At 39.8% G+C, this 21,400-nt stretch overlaps 1 protein-coding gene across 1 annotated transcript in view; it reads left to right on the top strand.

The window, feature by feature from the left end:
* The window catches only part of ACOXL (acyl-CoA oxidase like), a 349,740-nt gene that overhangs the window by 197,843 nt on the left and 130,497 nt on the right, over positions 1 to 21,400 (top strand). Inside the window, exon 13 of the mRNA XM_064572203.1 lies at positions 9,051 to 9,140. Within this exon, the coding sequence (XP_064428273.1) occupies positions 9,051 to 9,140 (90 nt within the window). The remainder of the gene's footprint in view (positions 1 to 9,050; positions 9,141 to 21,400) is intronic.

Here is a 21,400-nt window from a genome sequence, read left to right on the forward strand (position 1 = left end):
CTCTATTTTTGTATTTTTTTTCAAATAATAAATTTTGGTTCTGTTGATCCTGTCCAGATTGTATCTGGATTTTCTATTTAATTGATTTTTATCTTTATTATTCATTTTATTCTACTTTTCTTGGGTTTATTTTCCTGCTGTTCTTCTAATAACTTAGCTTGGATATTATCTCATTAATTTTTACAGTTTCTCCTTTTCTATTATAAACATTTAAAGTTGTAACATTTCTTTTTAAATACTGCTTTAGGGGTGTCTGGGTGGCTCAGTCATTAAGCATCTGCCTTCAGCTCAGGTCATAATCCCAGGGACCTGGGATCGAGCCCCGTGTCATTGGGCTCCCTGCTCAGCAGGGAGCCTGCTTCTCCCTCTCCTACTCCCCCTACTTGTATTCCCTCTCTTGCTGTGTCTCTGTCAAATAAATAAATAAAAATCTTTAAAAAAAAAAAGTAAATGTTAAAAAAATAAAATAAATACTGTTTTGGCTGTATCAACCATAATTTGATAAATAAGATTTTCTGTTTATCAATTCTAAGTATATTTTAATTTCCATCACGAATCATTTGGCCCAGGAATTGAATTATGTTTTTAGATTTCCTAATGTCGAGTGTTTAAAAAGCAACAACAACAATCTAACCTTTGATGAATTCTTTCTATGTGTCAAGCCTGAGTCTCCACATTTAAATTGATTAACTTATATAATCCTCACAACAACCCCACAAGGTAGGACTATTATAACCTCAATATTACGTATGTGAAGAATGAGGGACTAAGAATTTAAGCAATTTGCCCCAAATTACACAGCTCCTGGATTGGCAGAGCCAAGATTTAAACCCAGCTGGTTTGGCTACAGGGTATAACCACTGTGCAATAATACTGCCTTCTTTTTAGTAACTGTTCTCATTGTTTTGTTGTTATAATAATAATTATTATTATATTGATTTTTCCACTTAATTCCATTGTGGTCAGAGAAAATGGCCAGTGGGATACAGATTCTTTGAAATTGGTTATGGCCTCCTTCCCTTGAAGCACACACGGAAACCGTCTTGGGTTTCCATGTGTTCTTCAAGGGAATGTGCGTTCAGTACTCAGGGTTTTAAATGTAACCAATAGAGCAAGCTTATTCCCTCTTCTTACTGAGGCTTTGGTGTGTCTGATCTCTCAACTATTGAGTGGGCTAAAATCTCCCTTTGTTGGTGGTAGGTTCAATCCCACGACCCTGAGATCATGACCTGAGCGGAAATCAAGAGTTGGATGCTTAACCGACTGAGCCACCCAGGTGTCCCCACTCTAGCAGTTTTAATATGCACATTTAACATACGAAGTCTAAAGTTAATTATCATCTTTCCTTTCTTCAAACAACACAGGGCTTAGATTGCTTTCCCTAACCACCAGCTCCCACCCTCTGGGCTATCGTGTCCATTACTTCAGTACTGTCTTTTTTAATTCCACCAGTTAGCCATTGTATTTATTATTATATGGAACCAGGGTTTCTTTAGAACTACTTCTAAACTTTCTTTAGAAAGTTCTAAAGTTCTACTTCTACTCTTTCTTTAGAGCTCCTTCTACCAGTGTCTTTGCTTACAATTCCTTCAGGCATCTCTTTAGCCGTTGTTTATTCCTGGAGTATTTGTCAGAATGCCACTTAGTGTGGGTCTGTGGTGGTAAACCTAGGTTTTATTTGTCTGAATATGTCTTTATTTTATGCCCAGTCTTAAAAGATGAAGTACCGTTAAGTATAGAATTCATGATTGACAGCTATTTTTCTCAGTACTTTGAAGTTTTTATTATTATTCTGGATTCCATTGTTGCTGAGGAATCAACTATCTGTCTAAGTGTAATTCTCCATGGTAATCTATTGGAGGGGGAAGACTCTTCTTTTAAGATATTTTATTTTAAAATAAAGTCTTAAAGAAGACTGCTTCTTTTAAGATATTTTATTTTTTGGTGATCTATGGTTTTACTATAATGTGCCTAAGTATTAATTTGTTTTTATGTTTTTCCTATTGGGGGTTATTTGAGTTTGCCTGATATGTGGGTTTGTGTCACTTGATCATTTTGGAAAATTTTAGGCCATTGTTATTTTGTATACTGTTTCTCCATGTTCTTGATTTTATCTACTTGTAGGTATTTTAGGGTAATATGAGTATGTGCTACCTTTGCAGGTCTGGTGCTGTTGTCTATCTCTTCTGATTGCTCTTTATTTTTCCTTGTGATTTGTGATTTTTTTTTAAATTGAGCCCATGATATTTGGAACTTTATCTTGGTAGTTCTTCCATGCCAACAAGGATCTGCATTTACCTCTGCCAGCTGCCTGAAGATCCCAGCTTTAAACAACCCACTTTATATTGGCTTCTCTGTTTGGGGCTCTGAGAGCCTCATAGGAAGTATGGATTCTGGCCTCAGAGCCACCTAAATACAGGCATAGTTGAAAACTCTAAGGAAAGGTGTTTCCCCCCTCCACCCACAACCAGAGCTGAGACTAGCCAACTTCCTCATTATGTTCTTGGGTGAGGGGTGGTGTTTTCTTACTTGACCCCTGGTAGGCGTTGTTTTCTAGGATACCATGTTTGTTAGGTGTCTTTATATAACCTCTTATCTGGCTTCAACACCTGCTACCCTTTTGGAATCTGTGCTCTCTCATTGTGTTCAGCCTGTGGGTATTTCTCTTTATTAGCTTAAATATGTATTCAAAATGATTAAAAAAATTATTTTATGAACATATTTTTTTGATTTCTACTGGAGAGGTTTTTTTTAGAAGATTTTTTTTATTTATTTATTTATTTATTTATTTATTTATTCAAGAGAAAGAGAGAGAGAGAGAGAGAGAACAGGGGGAGGGGCAGAGGGAGAGGGACAAGCAGACTCTGTGCTAAGCACAGAGCCCCACATGGGGCTCAATCTCAAGACCCTGAGATCATGACCTGAGCCAAAACTAAGAGTCAGACTTTTAACTGATTTAGCCACCCAGGTGCCCCTCTACTGGAGAGTTTTTAAAAAGAATCTCTAGTCTGCCATATTGCCAGAGACAAATCTGGCTTCCCCCCACTCCGTGCTACCTAACCAGTTTTAGTCCAGTTGCTGTTGATTCCCTGTGGCTCGTCCAAAGGACTCCTCATTCCTCACCTGCCTGAGCACTCAGCAGCATTTTTCACAGCAGATCTCTCCCTCCTGGACACACTCTCTCTCAGCTTTCAGGACACCATGCTCTCCTGCTTTCTTCCTGCTTCTTTGTCTTCTTAGTCTCCTCTGCCCATATGCCTCTATGTACCTCTGAACATTGGCATTTTCCAGAATGTGAGCCTTAGTCCTCTCTTCTCTGTGTATTCACCTCTTGATGATTCTGTCTTTTCCTGAGGTTTTAAATACTACCTGTATGGTGAGGGTTTTCTAATTTACATGTTCATCCCAGACATCTTTTCACATGCCCAGAGTCTCATATCTAACTTTCATTTTGACCAGTCTTCTTGGATAGCTCATGGACTCTCTCACACCTGACACTGACAGATATGAATGTTTGATCTTTCCCTCAAACATCCTCCTGCTCCAGGATTCTCCAACTCAGTAGACACCACACCACACACATAACATTCATGTGGCCCAGGCTTCTTCCTTCTCATGCACATACTCAACCCTCTGAGCCCTTCTCCCTCCACCTCCATGCTGCCATGCCTCCGCCACCAACTTGTCCAACTTCTCTCTCGCCTGCTCCGGGCTATGCTCACACAACACTGTAGTCATCTTTTAAAATCACATCTTACTCCAAAGCTCAAAATTATTTTATGAGTTTGTGCCTAAACTAACCTAAAATGAATCCCCAAATGGCTCCTGAGTCACTAGAACCCTGTCTACCTCTTCCATCTTATCTTTGGGCCACTCTCCCCCAACTTACCACTTCCATCCAGCTCAGCCTTCTTCCCACTCCCCGAACATTCTGTGCTCCTTCATGGCCTCAGGGTGTTTGCACATGCTATTCTCTCACCGGGAGCAAGCTTTCTCCCATTGCTGGCTTGGCTGACTTCTCTTCTTTAAGGTTCCAAGTTAAACAAGCCCTCTGAAAACATTCTTTGGCATCTAGGTTAGAAGAGGCCTTTCTTTTATTTTTTTCCCATGGAACCCAGATCTCCTCCTTTCTGGCACTTACCACAGATTTTTTAATCACCTATTTTATTTGTTTACCTGACCAACACGTATCTCTCTCCTGAGGACAGGACTGTGTCTACGGTTGCTGTGCATAGTATAGCGCCTATGGCATGAGATTCTCAGTATACATTTGGTGACAGGACCCACGAATGAATTTCCTCCCACCCACTCTCCCCATTTCATAAGCCCTGACAATGCAGGGTCACCTCAAAACAAACAGGGCAGGGCAGGACAACTTGTCATCACTTCCATAGGAACATCCATCATCTGCTGGGCCTTGAACTCTGGCTGTCAGAAGACTCCACTCAGACCATGGCTGTCTCAGGAAAGGGTGCAGTGAATCTCACACATGTCAGGCTCTGCCCCATTTGGGGTGGTAGAGATACATAGGTATAAATTAACATGATTCTAAGACACAGTCCCTCCTGTTTGGTGGGTCAGTGTCTGTATTTCCGATTGACCCTCCCCTGACAAATTTAAGATAAGATTGATTTTGTCTGTTTCTTCTTCTTCAAATTAACAAAATTTACCCTCAATTTGCTTAAAAGGAGGGAAGAAAGCCTGTTTCTAATTTGTTCTGATCCATTTATTAAATGTAATCATACAGTAAAAAAAATTCAGAGATGTTAAAAACAGCAGGAAAATATTAAACTTTCAGTGTACAAAGCTTGAATCATAAAATATGTTTCATGGGGCTCTTACTGAAATGGGACACAACCTTAATGACATTCACAATTACTTGCTAAGAGACTCGATGTAACCCAGAAGGCAGAGATAGAGTAACACATCTACCCAGTGTGCTCTTTCTTCATGGAGACCTGACTCTGGGCTGCATCACCCCCTGAGGATTCTGTTGGCTTTGGGAGCGTGGAGTTTAGAGTTCCCTCTGTCTATTCTACATTTCTTTTTTTAATTAAGAGTGAAATAAGCTAATGGAAAATATTATTCACTTTCGGGGGGATGAAACCTGCTTCTTCCTCACATCCCTTTTTTTTCTCATCTGCTCCCCTACCCCAACGAAAAATGTATAAGCAAATGTCCATCCTTAGGAGTCCAATGTGGAAAAAAGAAAACGGGACTACCATTTCATTTCCCAAGGTGCTGTTGAGCGCTTTGTAATAATGGCTTAGAGAAGGATTTCCCTAGACCCCAGAGGATTTACTCATGTTAGAGAAGCAGTTCGCATTGATTTATCTCCGTGTATGTGTGAGCGCGTGCACCCGCGCCCTGTATTAGTCCGCGCAGACTGCCATAACAAAGTATCTCCGACTGAGGGCCTTAAAAACCAGAAATTTATTTTCTCACAGTTCTGGAGGCCAAAAGTCCAACATCAGGTGTTGGCAGGGTCGGTTTCTTCTGAGGCTTCTCTCTTTGGTTTGTAGATGATCGTCTTCTCCTCCCTGTGTCTTTACGTGGTCTTCCTTCTTTGTGTGTCTGCGCACCAGTGTCCTCTGCTTAGAAAGACACCTGGAAATGCTATAAAAAAATAAACTGAGGTAAAGAGATGGGGAGATAGGGTGGCGGGTGGGGCAGCTATTTTAGACATAAGGACCAGGGATGGCCTCTCCGCAGTGGGAACTTTGGACCAGAGACAGAAATGAGAGGGGGCATTGCTCCAGACAGGGGGAAGAGCATTGCAAAACCCCAGGCGAGTGGGCAAGGAGCAGAGAAAACCTCAGTGACCCTCAATTTTCTCATCCCCAAACAGGGGTGCTGAGATGTTGTTGTGAAGGGTGGAAATGAAATATCGGATGTACACATAACATAGAATTGGTCCTCAGTAATGACCATGACGGTCTCTTTTCTTGGCACATCCTGTAGTGCTGGTTTATAAAGCCTTGGGAAGGTAACAAGTGCTGGGTTGTGACCTGATGTGGAAAGTGTCTCAGGCTGCAGAGCTCAGGACTGCCCCTCAGCTTGCCACCCATGGGTGCTGTGGGTGCCTATGAGGTTAACATATTTCCTCTTTCCCCAAATCCAGCACTCTTACTTTCCTGTCTTGCTCACCTGGTTCTGGCTTTCCTCACACCCGACTCACTCCTCAGTCTTCTCTAACTGCAACATGTTCAGTCATGTTCCTCCTCCCTCCAGAACACTCCATGGCTCCCTTCCCCCAGATCTGCCCTTCTGGTTTCTCAGTCCCTCCCCACTTTCCTCCTCCCAACACTTACCTCTGTCCTCCCAATCTCAGCTCCTATTCCAAGCCTTTTTCTTGGCGTCTCTCTTTCCCAGGCACCCATTTATCTCCCACATCGTGAGATTACAGATGACTTTTTTTTTTTTCTGTTGGTTTTTCTCAGTGTTCTCATTTTTAAAAATAATGCTTTGCTTATGTATTGCTTTTAGTAATTAATTTAAAAATCCAAGTTCAATTTTAATTAGAAAATCTCTCTCTCTCTCTCACACACACACACACACACACAGTGTTTATAATCATTTGTCCACCAAAGAATTCAGGGATCTGAATCTAGAATTTAAGTCCCTCAAGAAGATGGCTGCAGGTTTGCATTCAGTAACTCTCTATGTTATGTCTTTCTCTAAACTTGTGCGCACATTCACACACAACACAGATACCTAGGACTTGTTGAACCTTGTTAGTTTCTCAATGGGTCACCCCAGATATTTCAAAGATTTAGATTTTTATGAGGATGGGCCTCTCTGGCCTATTTTAAGGAAATTAGATTGTAACTATGCCCTTGGTAGTTTCAGGAGATTGGAAGCAATGGGCTGGCCACAGCCGTGTCTTGCACGTGGTTGGCTTTGGGTTTTCTCTTGGCTGTTTCCTTTTCAGCTGTCTGCAAGCTCTGCAAGGGCTGTGAGCCTTGTACATCAGCTGGGTCTGGGCCCTGGAGAGTCTGGAATCATCGGGAAAGCAATTATGTGGTTTTACTCGACTTTCAAACATGAAGAAGGGTTCAAAGTTGAGTTTCGCCATCTAGAAGAGAAATAAATTACATTGCATTGGAAGAGCTAACATAAGATAGAGCATCTGTATGTTCACAGAACTTTCTTGCCCATTTTTTGAGAGACTGTTGTTATTCATTTGCTGATTTTGCTGTGTTTTGAGTAGATTATCTCTCAGGTCATTTTAAAGCCCTGGCGGCCTGGTTTCCCCCCGGGGCAGAGTGTGAACAAATTCAGAAGCCTCAGAGAACAAGAACCTGACACTCCTACCCCTACTGGGGGAGACCAGAGCAAAATGTTGAAAGAAAAAGTATTTTGTTTCTTCAAAATCTTTATTTTGAGCACTTAGCAGCTATGCCCCTTGAGTATGAATGCTTCTTCCCAACACCGAGGTGGTGTCTGGAGTGTTAATCTTTTCCACACCAGAACTTGATGATTCAAGAACATTCCAACATAGCTCTCAAGCCTCCCTTTCCTCATCTGTAAGATGGGGTGATGCGTACCTCATATGGCAGTTGTAAGAATGAAGAGGATTACGTGGATTAACAAGTGAGGTTTGGGTAAAGCACCCAGTCCAGAATCTGGCTTGTGGTAGGTACTCGATCAATGGTAGCACAACGATGATGAAAATGAGTCAGCTATGGCCTTGCGGTGGGGAAACGCTCTAGGGCCTGGTCACATTCAGTCAGAACCTAATTTCATGTGGTCTGCCTGTGGGGCGGGTTTAACCCTGTGGTTATGGGGCAGGGTTGGAGGAGGTTGGAAATGTTACTGATTTATTTTTCCATACATACAGCCTGTTTACATTTACAAAACTAATTAAGCATTCCTGAAGATAAGAACACTGCGCAGTTTGGCTGCCCAGACTGCCGCCATGCTGATCTGGGTAGTGGGGAGAGAAGGTAGGGGCATCAGAGGAAGGCTCTTGGGCCAGGAAGCACTGATGCTCAGGTCCCCGGAAGTGCTGGCTTCTCTGACTCAAGTGGCCATTTTCAGAAATAAAGGCAGTCCCCTAAGGCATTAAGGTACCTTGAAATTGCAGTGCCTGGCTGCACATGGGAGCACCCTTCTGTGAGGCTCCGTGTGGCTTGAAAATTTGAGTGGGGGGGTGCTAAATCTTGTCATTCCCTCTTCAGAGCTGCATTGCTAACTGCAAATACTCCTGGGAGAAGTAGCATGACAGTCACCTCTCATATAACTTACTTAGGCAGGATTGATTTGTGGAAGCAGATTTGGAGAGTGGGAAAGATCCTGGGGATTTAATGGGGAGAGCAACGAACTGGAAGAAATACAGCGCTGGGGCCTTCAGAAGGGGAAGGGCCCGAGGCCAAACAAAGGCAAACTTTGCGGCTCCACATTTTGCCTGGGGCTGATCGACTTTCTCTTGAGCAGCTGCTTCTCCCAGTTTGTGTGCGGAAATACTGTCAACACTTTGAAAATGAGCAGCAGGCTACTGCCATTTAAATAAGGATTTCAGGAAGTAAAAAAAAAAAGAAAAAGAAAAAAACTAGCTGGAAACTGGAGTGTGGATTTATGATGCAAAGTATATAATGATATTAACATGCAGAGTGGCAATTTAGGATTTTATGTTGTGTCCCAAGAACCAGGTATATTTGCTAATTTTGAAAGGGCGGGGGTGGGGGAAGCATCATTCGCCTGCATATTTTAGGGCGTAATCACTAATTTCTTGACATTTATTAGAATTCATAAGATTTGGAAGAGAGAAAAAAAATCAGCACAATTTGTTAAATATTTTGGAAAAACGTGACATGACTGTTTTCAAATGTTTTTACTAATAATGAAGGCAAATCCACAATAATATTTATGGATCAAAAGCAAGTGTGATGGTTCAAAATTCTTAGAATGGTTATTTGGGCAGGAAAACTATAGTTATTTTATTCTTTTCCATTTTCTGTATTTTTGTTTAATTTCAAAGAAAATGTTAGTCCTTTATAATAGTAGAATTGCAAATTTGAAATATGTTTCTTTTCTTTTTTCTGCAATAGGGTTACATGATGGAAAACCGAATCTCAGGCCTAAAATGCGACACAGATGTGTTTGTGACTTTTGAAGGTGACAATGTTGTTATGCTGCAGGTAAAATTCAGGAAATGTTTATTCTTCTTAAATGGCATACTTTTCAAGATCAAGAGTTATCCAGAAATCTGAAGTGTTTCATATGTTTTATCTTCATCTGATGTCTTCATTTAATTGGCAGGTGTTTTCCTGTTAAGCACTTGATTTTTGCAGTAGTGGAACAGGAGATTAAATTCTTTCTCTCCTAGCTGATCTTTGACATTGACCCATATCTTCTTTGGTTGAAGAAAACTTCTTCTTGTACCTATTTAGTCAGATTCTTCTACTGGCTATTCCAAAAGAATACTTGAAGACCCAGAAGATGAACAGGCAAAAGACATGAAAAGGCAGGTTATAAAAGAAGGGCAATCGATCAACCTCCCTGGTGATCAGAGACATGCACATGAGGGCATACTACACTACTGTTTTCTGCATCAAATTGGCTCATGTTTAAGAGCATATTGAAGTCCCAGTGTTGGTGAGAACAAAAGAGGCACTCTTCCATGTTGCTATTAGGCTGTGTGTGATTCCACTTCTGGGACTATCTAAGGTAATAATCCTAAATATGGAAAACCTTTAGGGCACAAATGTTTTCATTAGTATATTATTTATTATAGCAATAATGTTGGAATCTAAATTTTCAACAATAGGAAAATGATTATGTAAATCATGTTCTGGCCACTCAGTGGGGAATTATATAGCTTTTTAAATTGTACTTACAAAGAGTTTATTACAGAAATTAAAAACTTATGATATGGTAAGTAAAAATGATATAAAATTATATATACAATGGGGTCACAATTTGGTGTTCTTACAAAAGAAAAACAGGGACTTGTGGTTCTGCTAAGATGGAATGACCCTATTCCTCCCAGGTCCTCCCTCTTAATAACTGAACACTCTGGACATAACACAACAAACGAGCATAGGAAGACTCTGAAAGGGAGAAAGAAGAAGGCAGGCTGCCTAGGGACCTTGGAACTGGAGGAAGGGAAAGGCAGTAAGTTGTCTGGGTTTCCTTATTGCCCTCTATAAAACCCTGGATAAGGGCATATATGTATGCCCTGAATCTCTAATAGGTACAGACAAACTCCAAGAAAAGCCTGTTCTCCCTAGCCAAAACACAGGGAAAATGGTGGCCTAATAACAAAAAAACCTTTCTAGCAATACTCTCTCTCTCTACATCAGTCAAACAAAATGGAAAAACTGAACACACACACACGCACGCACACACACACGCACGCACACACACACATACCAGTTTCAGCAGGACCTGGCAGGAACTGATCTTTCACCTGACTTCTGATCCATGGAAGTAGTCAGAAGCAGGTAGCAGGTGGTAACATTCCCATTACTCAACCTGGTGCTATTGGTGGGGCCAAGCAGAGAACTAATCTTCTATCCCCTGCCTAGTGGCAGCAAGTGGAGCTTAGATTTTTACATCAGGGTAATGTCAGCAGGGCCCATTGGTAAGCTAAGTCTACACCTGTCCTCAGCAGCAACAAGACCCTTTGAAGTGATATAAGGTGCAACAAATCACCAGTTTGCTTAAATCCTTTCACCCCAGTGTCAGCAGGATCCAGTGGAGAGTTGAGCGCCTACCTCCACAACTGGAATGGGGGTCATCAACTAGACTAATCCAGGAGGTATGATAAAAAAAACCAAGAAGACTCAAATAACCAATATTAGGAATGAAAATGGGTATATCACTAGTTATCTTGTAGGAACAATGAAGGAACACTAGAAAATAACTTTACATTAATAAATTTGATGACTTAGTCAAATCGACCAATTCCTCAAAACCACAAACACTCAAATCTAACCAACTTGAATAGTCAACCTGAATAGTCCTATCATCTCAGAGAAATTGAATTTTTAATAATAATAAAATGCTTCCCCCAAAGAAATCTCCAGGCCAAGGTTTCATTGGAGAATTCTATCAGACACTTAAGGAAGACCTTTATGTAATCTCTTCCACAAAATAGGAGAGAAGGGAACACTTCCCAACTCATTTTTTAATTTTTATTTTAATTTTTTTTAAGAGAGAGAGAGAGAGTGCATGAGTGGGTTCAGGGACAGAGGGAGAGAGAGAATCTTAAGCAGGCTCCATGCCCAGCATGGAGCCCGATGTGGGACTCGATCTCATGACCCTGAGATCATGACTTGAGCTGAAATCAAGAGTTGAATGTTTAACCAGCTTGAGCCACCCAGATGACCCTAATTCATTTTATATAGTTTGTATTACTCTGATACCAAAAGTAGACACTACAAAAAAGGGAAAGCTACATACCAATAACTCTTGTAAATTTAGACATAAGAATCTTCAACAACATACTAACAAATTGAATCTGACAGTGTATAAAATGAATTATACACCATAGCCAAATGGTATTTATTTCTGATATGCAAGACTGCTTCAGCATTCAAAAATCAGTTGATATAGTCCATCATATCATCAGACTACAGGAGAAAAAAATCATATGATCATATTGGTTTACACAATTAAAGCTTTTGACAAAATGTTGATGTAAAATCTTCAACTTGGTAAAAAGTACCTACAAAAAATATAACTAACATCATGCTTACTAATAAAATGTGGAAGTCAAGGATGTCCACTGGCACTACTGTTATTCAACATAGAGCTGGAAGTTATATCAGTGCAATAAGGCAAGAAAAAGAAATAAAAGACATGGATATTATAAGGGAAGAAATAAAAACTTTCCTTGTTTGCACATTATGTGATTATCTACATAGAAAAATCCATGGGGTCTACCCAAAGCTCCTAGAACTGATCTCAGTAAGACAGCAGGATATAAGATCAATACACAAAAATTGATCTTATTTCTGTATACTAATAACAAATGTGAAAACTGAAATTAAATACACAATATCATTTACAATTGTTCCAAAGAAAATGACATACTTAGGTGTAAATCCAATAGACATGCATAGGATCTATATGCTGAAAATTACAAAATGCTTGAAAGAAATCAAAAAAATCCTAGATAAATGGAGAGACATACTATATTCATCAATTGGATGACTCTGTAGGAAAATGTCAATTCTGCCCAAACTGTTCTATAGATTTAATAAAATTTCCATCAAAATCACAACAAAGTTTTCTGTAGACACAGACAAGCTTCTTCTAAGACATCATCAAAATGGTGAAATAGGAGTTTTCTGCCATCTTATGCCCAAAGAACTCCAATTCTGATAATCACCCGAGGATGACAGTGCCTTTGTGTAGGTCCAGGAGTCCCGTGAAGTTCCAGCACACTGTTGGAGCAAAAAATAATGAGATTGGATGCATTGAAGAGGGTAAAAGGAACAGTTTCACTTTACATAGTTTTCACTTTACATGTCAGCCCTCCCTCAAGACAGCACAGCTCAGTGACAAGAGAGATCTTTCGGCATGTGATTTCTCCCACAGGGGAAAGTGAGAGCATGTGAGTGAGCACCCAGCTTCCCCAGCTGTGTGGGACACTGCCCAAGAGGCCCATTTCTTTCTCCTCTCACTCAGATTTCTGAGGTGTGTTGCATGACGCGAAGTATAAGGAGCAGCTGGGAGAATAGCAGCCAGGGCTCTCAGAAGACAGTGATTGGACATGGATCCTTCTAACTGCTTTGCAGACTCCTCAGGAAACCCACTTATGAGCCCCTGGGGACACCTCACCTACAGATCCTCCATGTTGGTCCACAGGCACCCACAATACTCTACATGCCTCAGTCACACACGTCACTACTCCACAACCAATTATCAGTGTACACTCCCAGCAAGAGCTAGCCTTTGTAGATAGCTAGTGAGCACATAAAGAAAGCCAACCCGCCTCTGTGGGATTGGAGGAAAGCATACAAACTTGAGCATTCAGTACCACCCTAGGGGAAGTAAACAAGAAGCTGCAAGCACTAATCCTGGTTTTGTAGGATCAAAAGAAGTTATACAATCTTAAGAACTATTCCCTAAGAGGGAATAAGAATTGTGGAACATGTGTATCCACTGAAGGTCTGAGAAAGCCTCAGAATTCATACAGGGCTGATGGAAGGTATTTCTTTCCTAAAGCCAGTCAGTAAAGACTAGAGGAGGTGACTGCTTCTTCAAATGTGAAGATAGCAATGCAAGACTTCAAGGAACATGAGAAATGAAGGAAACATGACACCACCAAAGGGAAACAATGATTTTCTAGTAACCCCAAAGAAATGGAGATCTGCAATTTTCCCAATAAACAATTCAAAATAATTCTTTTAAGGAAGCTCAGTGAGCTACAAGAAAACACAGAAAGATAATTCAATAAAAGTAGGAAAGCAATACATGAAAAAAATGAGAATTTTCACAAAGAAATAGAAATCATTAAAAAGAATCAAATAAGGGTGCCTGGGTGACTCAGTCAGTTGGGCGTTTGCCTTCGGCTAAGGTCATGATCCCAGGGTCCTGGGATCGAGCCCCACATTGGGCTCCCTGCTCAGTGGGGAGCCTGCTTCTCCCTCTCCCCCCTGTTCGTGCTCTCTCTCTTGCTATTACTCTCTCTCTCAAATAAATAAATAAAATCTTAAAAAAAGAATCAAATAGGAATTATGAAGTTGAGGAGTACAATGAGTGAAATGAAAGATGCAATAGAGAACATCAATAACAGACCTGATCGAGCAGAAAATGAATTTGTGAAGGAGAATAGAGGTCATTTGGTATTATCCAGTCAGAGGACAACAAAGAAAAAAAGAAGGAAAAAGAGTGAAGAAAGCCTTCATGAACTATAGAATACCATTAAGAAAAGCAATCTATGCATATGGAATCTCAGAAGGAGAAGAGAGGGAGAAAGGGTTAGGAAGTTTTTATTAAAGAAATAATGGTTGAGAATGTCCTGACTCTGGGGAGAGATTTGGATATCCAAATTCATGAAGCTCATAAGTCCTCCAAGGCTTTCTTTTCAACTCAAAAAGATCTTCTTCAATGTATATTATAACAAAACAGTCTAAAATAAAAGACAATGAACTTTAAAAACAGCAAGAGAAAAAAATTCCTCAAATACAAGAGAACCTCCATAAGGCTATCAGTGGATTTCTCAGCAGAAACTTTACAGGCCAGGAGAGAATGAGATGATACATTCAAATGCTGAAAGAATTTCTAAAAAACTGCTAAACAAAAACATTTAACCTGGAAAAGTTGTTCTCCAAAAATGGAGAGTTATAATCTTTCTCAAGCAACAAAAGCTGAGGGAGTTCATCACCACTAGTCCTGCTTTGCAAGAAGTGATGAAAGGAGTTCTTCAAGCTGAAATGAAAGGACACTAATTAGTAACATGAAAACATAAAACACAATAGTAAAAGTAAGCATATAGCCAGATTCAGAATATTCTAATACTGGAATATGGTGATATGTTTAACATTCAACCCTAGTATAAAGGTTAAAGGACAAATTATTAAAAATTACTATAACTATAATAATTTGTTAAAGGATATACAATATAAAAAGGTATAAATTATGACATCAAAAACAAAATAGGAAGGAGTAAAAAGGTAAGATTTTTCTATGTGATGGAAGTTGTTATAAGCTCAAAATAGACTTATATCTATACAATATTCTATGTAAGCCTCATGATAATTACAAAACAAAAAATGATAGTAGACACAAAAGGTAAGGAGAAGACAATCAAAGTGTATTTCTATGGAAAATCATCAAATCACAAAGGAAGATGGTGAGAGAAAGAAAGGAACAAGGGAACCACAAAACAGCCAGAAAACAGTACAATGGTGTGAATAAGTCCTTACATGTAAATAATTATTTAAATGTAAATGGATTAAATTCTCCAGTCAAAAGGTAAAAAGTGGCTGAATGAAATAAATAAAAAACAATACCCAACTATATGCTGTATGTAAGAGACTGACTTCAACTTTAAGGACACATACAGGCTCACAGTGAAGGGATGGAAAAGATACTCCATGCAAATGGAAACCAAAAGGGAGCAGGGGTAGCTACACTTCCATCAGACAAAATAGAACTTAAGTCAGAAAATCTAACAAGAGACAAAGAAGGTCATTATATAATGATAAATGGGTCAATTCATTAAAAGGTTATAACAATTGTAAATATAATGCACCCAACATTGGAGTACCTAAGTATATTAAGCAAATACTAATAGATCTGAAGGGAGAAATAGTGCAATAACTGTAGGCGACTTTAATATCTCACTTTCAATAATGGATAGATCATCCAGACAGAAAAGCAATAGGGAAACTTTAGACTTGACCTATACTTTGGACCAAATGGACGTAACAAACATATACAGAATGTTCCATCCAATAATAGCAGAATGCACATTCTTTTCATATGCACATGGAACATTCTCCAGGATAGATTGTGTCAGGTCACAAAAAAAAAAATCTTTGCACATTTCAGAAGATCGAAATCCTACCATTTATCTTTTCCAACCACAATTGTATGAGACTAGAAACCAGTAATATACCCAATAGTGAAAGGTTGAAAGCTTTTCCTCTAAGATCAGGAACAAGACAGGGTGCCCACTGTCACTACTCTTACTCTACATAGTGCTAGAAGTCCTTGCCAGAGAAATTTGGCATCTAAATTGGATAGGAAGAAATAACATTGTTTCTGTTTGCAGATGATGTGATCTTGTATATAGAAATTCTAAAGAATCCCCCAAAAGTTGCTAGAACCAATAAATAAACTTAGTAAAGTTACAAGATACAAAGTCAGCATACAAAATCCAGTTGCATTTCTGTATACTAACAACAAAATATCTGAAAAGGAAATAAAGAGAGCAATCCCATTTATAACAGCACCAAAGACAATAAAATACCTAGAAATAAATATAACCAAGGAGGTGAAAGATCTGAACACTGATAACTGTATGATTTTGTTGAAAGAAATTGAAGAAGGCACAACAAATAAAAAAAGAAAATCCATGTTCATAGATTGGAAGAATTAATATTGTTAAAATGTTCATACTACCCAAAGCCATCTGTAGATTCGATGTAATTCCTATCAAAATTCCAATGGCATTTATCACAGAGAGAAAAAAGAATCCTAAAATGTGTATGGAACCACAAAGGACCCTGAATAACCAAAGAAATCCTGAGGAAGAACAAAGCTGGAGGCATCACACTTTCTGGTTTCAAACTATATTACAAAGTTATAATAATCCAAACAGTGTGGTACTGGCATAAAGAAGGACATAATGAACCAATGGGACAGAATCAAGAGCCCAGAAATAAATCCATGCATGTGCAGCCAACTAATATTTGGCAAAGGAATTAAGAATATTTAGTGGGGAAAGGATAATCTCCTCTATCCGTGGTGCTGGAAAAACTGGCTTTTGACATGCAAAAGAATGAAATTGGACCCCTATCTTAGGCCACTCACAGAAATTACCTTGAAATGGATTAAATATTTAAACATAAGACCTGAAACTGTAAAACTTCCAGAAGAAAACAGGGAAAAAGTTCCTAGACATTGGTCTTGGCAACAATTTTTTTGGATATGATACGCAAACACAAGCAACGAAACTGAAAGTAAAGAAGTGGAACTGCATCAAACTAAAAGGCTTCTTCTCAAAAAGAAACAATAAACAAAATGAAAAGGCAATGTATGGAATGGGAGGGAATATTTGTAAAGCATTTATCTGATAATGGGTTAATATACAAAATATAGGGGCGCCTGGGTGGCTCAGTTGGTTAAGCGACTGCCTTCGGCTCAGGTCATGATCCTGGAGTCCCTGGATCGAGTCCCGCATCGGGCTCCCTGCTCAGCAGGGAGCCTGCTTCTCCCTCTGACCCTCCCCCCTCTCATGTGCTCTCTCTCTCTCGTTCTGTCTCAAATAAATAAATAAAATCTTTAAAAATATATATATAAAATATATAAGGAAATTATACAACTCAGTGGCAAAAAAGAAAACCCAATTTAAAAATGAACAAAAGACCTGAATAGATAGTTTTCTAAAGGCCTAAAAATGGCCAACAGGTGTACGAAAAGGTGCTTAACGTTACTAATCACCAGGGAAATGCAGATGAAAACCACAATGAGATATCACCTCACACCTGTTAGGATGGCTTTTATAAAAACAAAACAAAACCAAAAGATAAAAAGTATTAACAAGGATACAGAGAAAAGGGAACCCTTGTGCACTGTTGGTGGGATTGTAAATTGGTACAGCCAATATAGAAAACAGCATGAGGGGGTCTTCAAAAAATGAACCCCGACCTACGTTTCATACCTTATAGAAGTTCTAACTCAAAATTAACTACTTAAATATAGAACATAAAATTATAAAAACTTTTACAAAAAATTTTAAGAGAAAGTCTTTGAGAGCTCAGACCAGAAAAAATTCTTAGATTTGACATCAAAAGCACAATTCATAAAAGGAAAAATTGAAAACTAGACTTTATCAAAATTAAAACCTTCTTCTTTGTGAAAGACTCTGGAGGGAGATGAAAAGACAAGCTAAAGACTGGGAGAAAATAATTGCAAACCACATACCTGACAAAATCCTTGGGTCCAGAAGATATAAAGAATCCTCAAACTCAACAGTAAAAAACAATCCAATTATGAAATAGGCAAAAGACATAAACAGACATTTCACTGAAGAGGATATGCCAATGGCAAATGTGAACATGAAACGATATGCAACATCCTTAGCCGTTAGGGAACTGCAAATTTAAACCACACTGAAATACCACTGCAAACCTACCAAAATTCTAAAATTTAAAAAATAGTAATAATATTTTTTATTATGCCAAAGGAAGCAGAGAAACTGGATCACTCATACATTACTAGTGGGTATATAAAATGTTACAGCCATTCTAGAAAAAAGTATGCAGTTTCTTTAAAAAACTAAATACGTGCTTACCATAAAACCCAGCAATTATACTCTTGGACATTTACTCTCAGAGAAATGAAAACGTTTGTTTACACAAAAACCTGCACATGGATGTTCAGAGCCAGTGTATTTGTCACAACCCCAAACTGGAAACAACCCAAATGTCCTTCCCTGGGTGACTGGATGGCCTGACTGATATGTCCCTACCATACTCAGTAGTAAAACACAAACACCTGTTGAGACTCTCAACAACTTGGATGCTGAGAGAAACCAATCTTAAAAGGTCCCATACTGTATGATCGCATTTATATAACATTCTAGAAATGACAAAATCATGGTGCTGGAGATGAGGTCAGCATCACCAGGAGTGAGGGCAGGAAAAGAGAGAAGTGGCTGTGATTATACAAAGGTGGCATGAGGGATTCTTGGGATGGAACTGTTCCATGTCTTACTTGTGGTGGTGGTCACATAGATGTACACATGTGATAAAACTGCATAGAACTACACACACACACACACACACACACACACACCTGCATGTAAGACTAGCAAAAACTGCATGAGCTCTGTGGATTGTACCAGCATCATTTTTCCTGGTTGTGATATTGAACTGTAAACAGTGCAGTGTTTGGGAAGATGTTATGGTAGAGGGTACATGGGGTCTCTCTGAATCATTTCTTACATCTGGATTCTTACAATTACATAAAGATAAAAAGTAAAAAAACAACAACCCAGAAACCTTTGCATGGATAAGTTTAAAAAGAAATATTTAAAAAAAGAAATATATCAAAATATTGGAGATAGTTATCTTTATGTTGTAAAGGCTCTGGATGATTGAAAAGATTTCATATTGAAATGAATTTTTATCATGAAAAAAATTTTTATCATGAAAAATTGGCTAACTTAAAGAGTAATGCAGACATTTTCGGAATGCTATTCAGTTATAAGTTGAGTCCACTGAAAACTAAAATGTTAGATGGTACTTAATGGAAGCTCTCTCCTGCCCCCTTATTATTTTAGCTTTTAGAGATATCTATAATTAAGTAAATAATTTAGGGGGAATTATTTAAGAATTGCCATTTAATTTGGGCTAGATCAACAGTTGCCTACTCTTTTGTCTCCCTCCTACCTAAATGTTGCTTTAAAAAACCTCTCCTTAAGAATATTCAGTAATCAGAGGGGCACCTGGGTGGCACAGTTGGTTAAGCGTCTGACTCTTGGTTTCAGCTCAGGTCATGATCTTGGGGTCCTGAGACTGAGCCCCACATTGGGCTCCACCCTTGGTGTGGAGTCTGCTTGAGATTCTCTCTCCTTCTTCCTCTGCCCTTCCTTCTCCTGCCCTCTCTCTCTCTTTCTCTCTCAAATAAATCTTTTATTAAAAAAAAGAATATTCAGTAATCAGACATTGCACTAATTCACATTCTCTATCTCAGCTGGTGATCCAAGTGTGTGAGGTTTTTCAACAACTTTATCTTCTGGGAGTATGTTTTAAACCTTGGCATGTGGTTCGGCATCATCTGAGTCTGAAATTATGATTCAGTGCTTTAATTGCAAGCTCTAACTTGTTGGAACCATGGACAGATTGTTTAATTTACTTAGGGGATGGTCACAGTTTCTAACTATGAATGAAAATGGAAGCATCGGGAGAGATAGGGACTACTTGCTGTTTGCATATAAATGGGAGCATGGGCAATGAGAGGGAGGGACTGTGGACCTGGTGGGGCAGTAAGGCAGGGATGCTGGACAAGAGGGGGGCTGAGCTGCCTGCTCAGGAGGATGTGTGCCAGCACAAAGAGGCAGAGCATCCTTGCAGTAAGAACCCATGGAAGGACTTCAAGGCCCAGGCTGAGGAAGGAAGCCAGGAATGGCTAAGTCTGCTAGAAAGGAGATAACCAACGACCTTAAAACCAGATGGTAATGACCTTCTTTGGCCAATTTTCCAGAAAGACATCTTTCAGACATGTGCCAGAAAAATACTACCTCAAGCCATGATTGAAGTTTATTCTCAGGCGGAAACACTTATAAGTAGTCAGGAGTCCCCAGATGACCCTCAGTTTTGACATTTCTCAAGGAGGACTCACAGGACCCAGCACGTAGTCATACTCATGGTTAGGATTTATTGTAGCAAAAGGATAAAACACAAAATCAGCAAAGGTAAAAGGCACATGGGGCAAAGTCTGAAGGAAACCAGACATGAGTTTCTAAGACTCCTCTCCCACTGGAGTTACACAGGACATACTTAACTCTTCCAGCAATAATTGACAGTGTACGTGAAATATTGTTTAGCAGGGAAGTTCATTGGACACTCAGTATGTAAGGTTTTTATTGGGGGCTGGTCATGTAGATACCCACCTAGCGTACCTCAAAATTCCAGACTTTCAGAAGGAAAACAGGTGGTCGGCATAAACCATATCATTTACACAAACAGTTTAGGCACAGTGAGCCATACTTATCAGTCAGGAAATGGTGGGAAATCTCCCCAAATCCACGTTCCCAGATGCCAGCCAAGGGCCATCCTTGCAAGCAGGCTTTTCCAAGAATAGCAGTCTCTGGCCTGCTGTGCTAACTCTTTTCTGCAGTGGTGCCCTAAGATTAGGCAGATGCCCTTCCTGATTTCATTGCTAGGAAGAGGGACGATTAAAGGTGTGGTGGGTGGGGAAGTGATCCAAAAGCATCCAGAATTAGGAAGAAAGAAGAAAATATTTAGATACTACAGCATAAATAGGAGGACTGGAAACCAAAGGAAGGACTTCTGGTTCAGGAGGGTGATGACATGAACACCCACATTACTGCTCCTCCCTCTTCAAATCCCATTGAATACCTGGAAGAAAGAATACAAGGGAACAGATCTGTGGGGGCACCTGCAGTGGGAGAGGGGCCATCAGAGGACCAAAGAACTTGACCTCTTTCTGGAGAATGGAAAGCAGATGGGATGGAAATGATGGGCCAACCCAAGTGGAGAGGTCTGGAGGTGAGAGTTGTTACTTTGGGGTATCTCTGAAAAGACGCTGAGTCACAGGGATTGAGAGCAGGAGAGGGATTGGGGCAGAGAGCCAGGTGTTTCTGTAAAGCCCTGCCTAGCAGCAGGATGGCTGGGCTTCCACATCAGAACCCTTGACTACACTAGTAGCATCTGCCACAACCCTGGAAACTGCTCTGGAAAAGGACACTTGATAGCCTGCCCAGGGAGGGCTTGGTCTTCTTGGGCAAGAGACCAAGACCCCTAAGCACATTAGCTTTGTGCTGGGAAGGGGGTCAGCCAGCCTGCTTGCCACCAGTTGACACACCCTACAGGAAACCTATCAGTTGACACGTCCTATTTTGTACCCAGAGCTTTCAGGCTACCTGGCATCACACACTGATGGGAAAGATGGCTCTGGCTGCCTGCACTGGTCAACCTGGCCTTCCACTTGAGCATTGGAATCTGCCCATACTGGGGAGGCTACCTTTCTCTGG

The sequence above is a fragment of the Mirounga angustirostris genome, unplaced genomic scaffold (assembly GCF_029215605.1).
Source record: "Mirounga angustirostris isolate CCGP_5_RB_7025 unplaced genomic scaffold, mMirAng1.0.hap1 SCAF_10, whole genome shotgun sequence".
Classification (NCBI taxonomy): Eukaryota; Metazoa; Chordata; class Mammalia; order Carnivora; family Phocidae; genus Mirounga; species Mirounga angustirostris.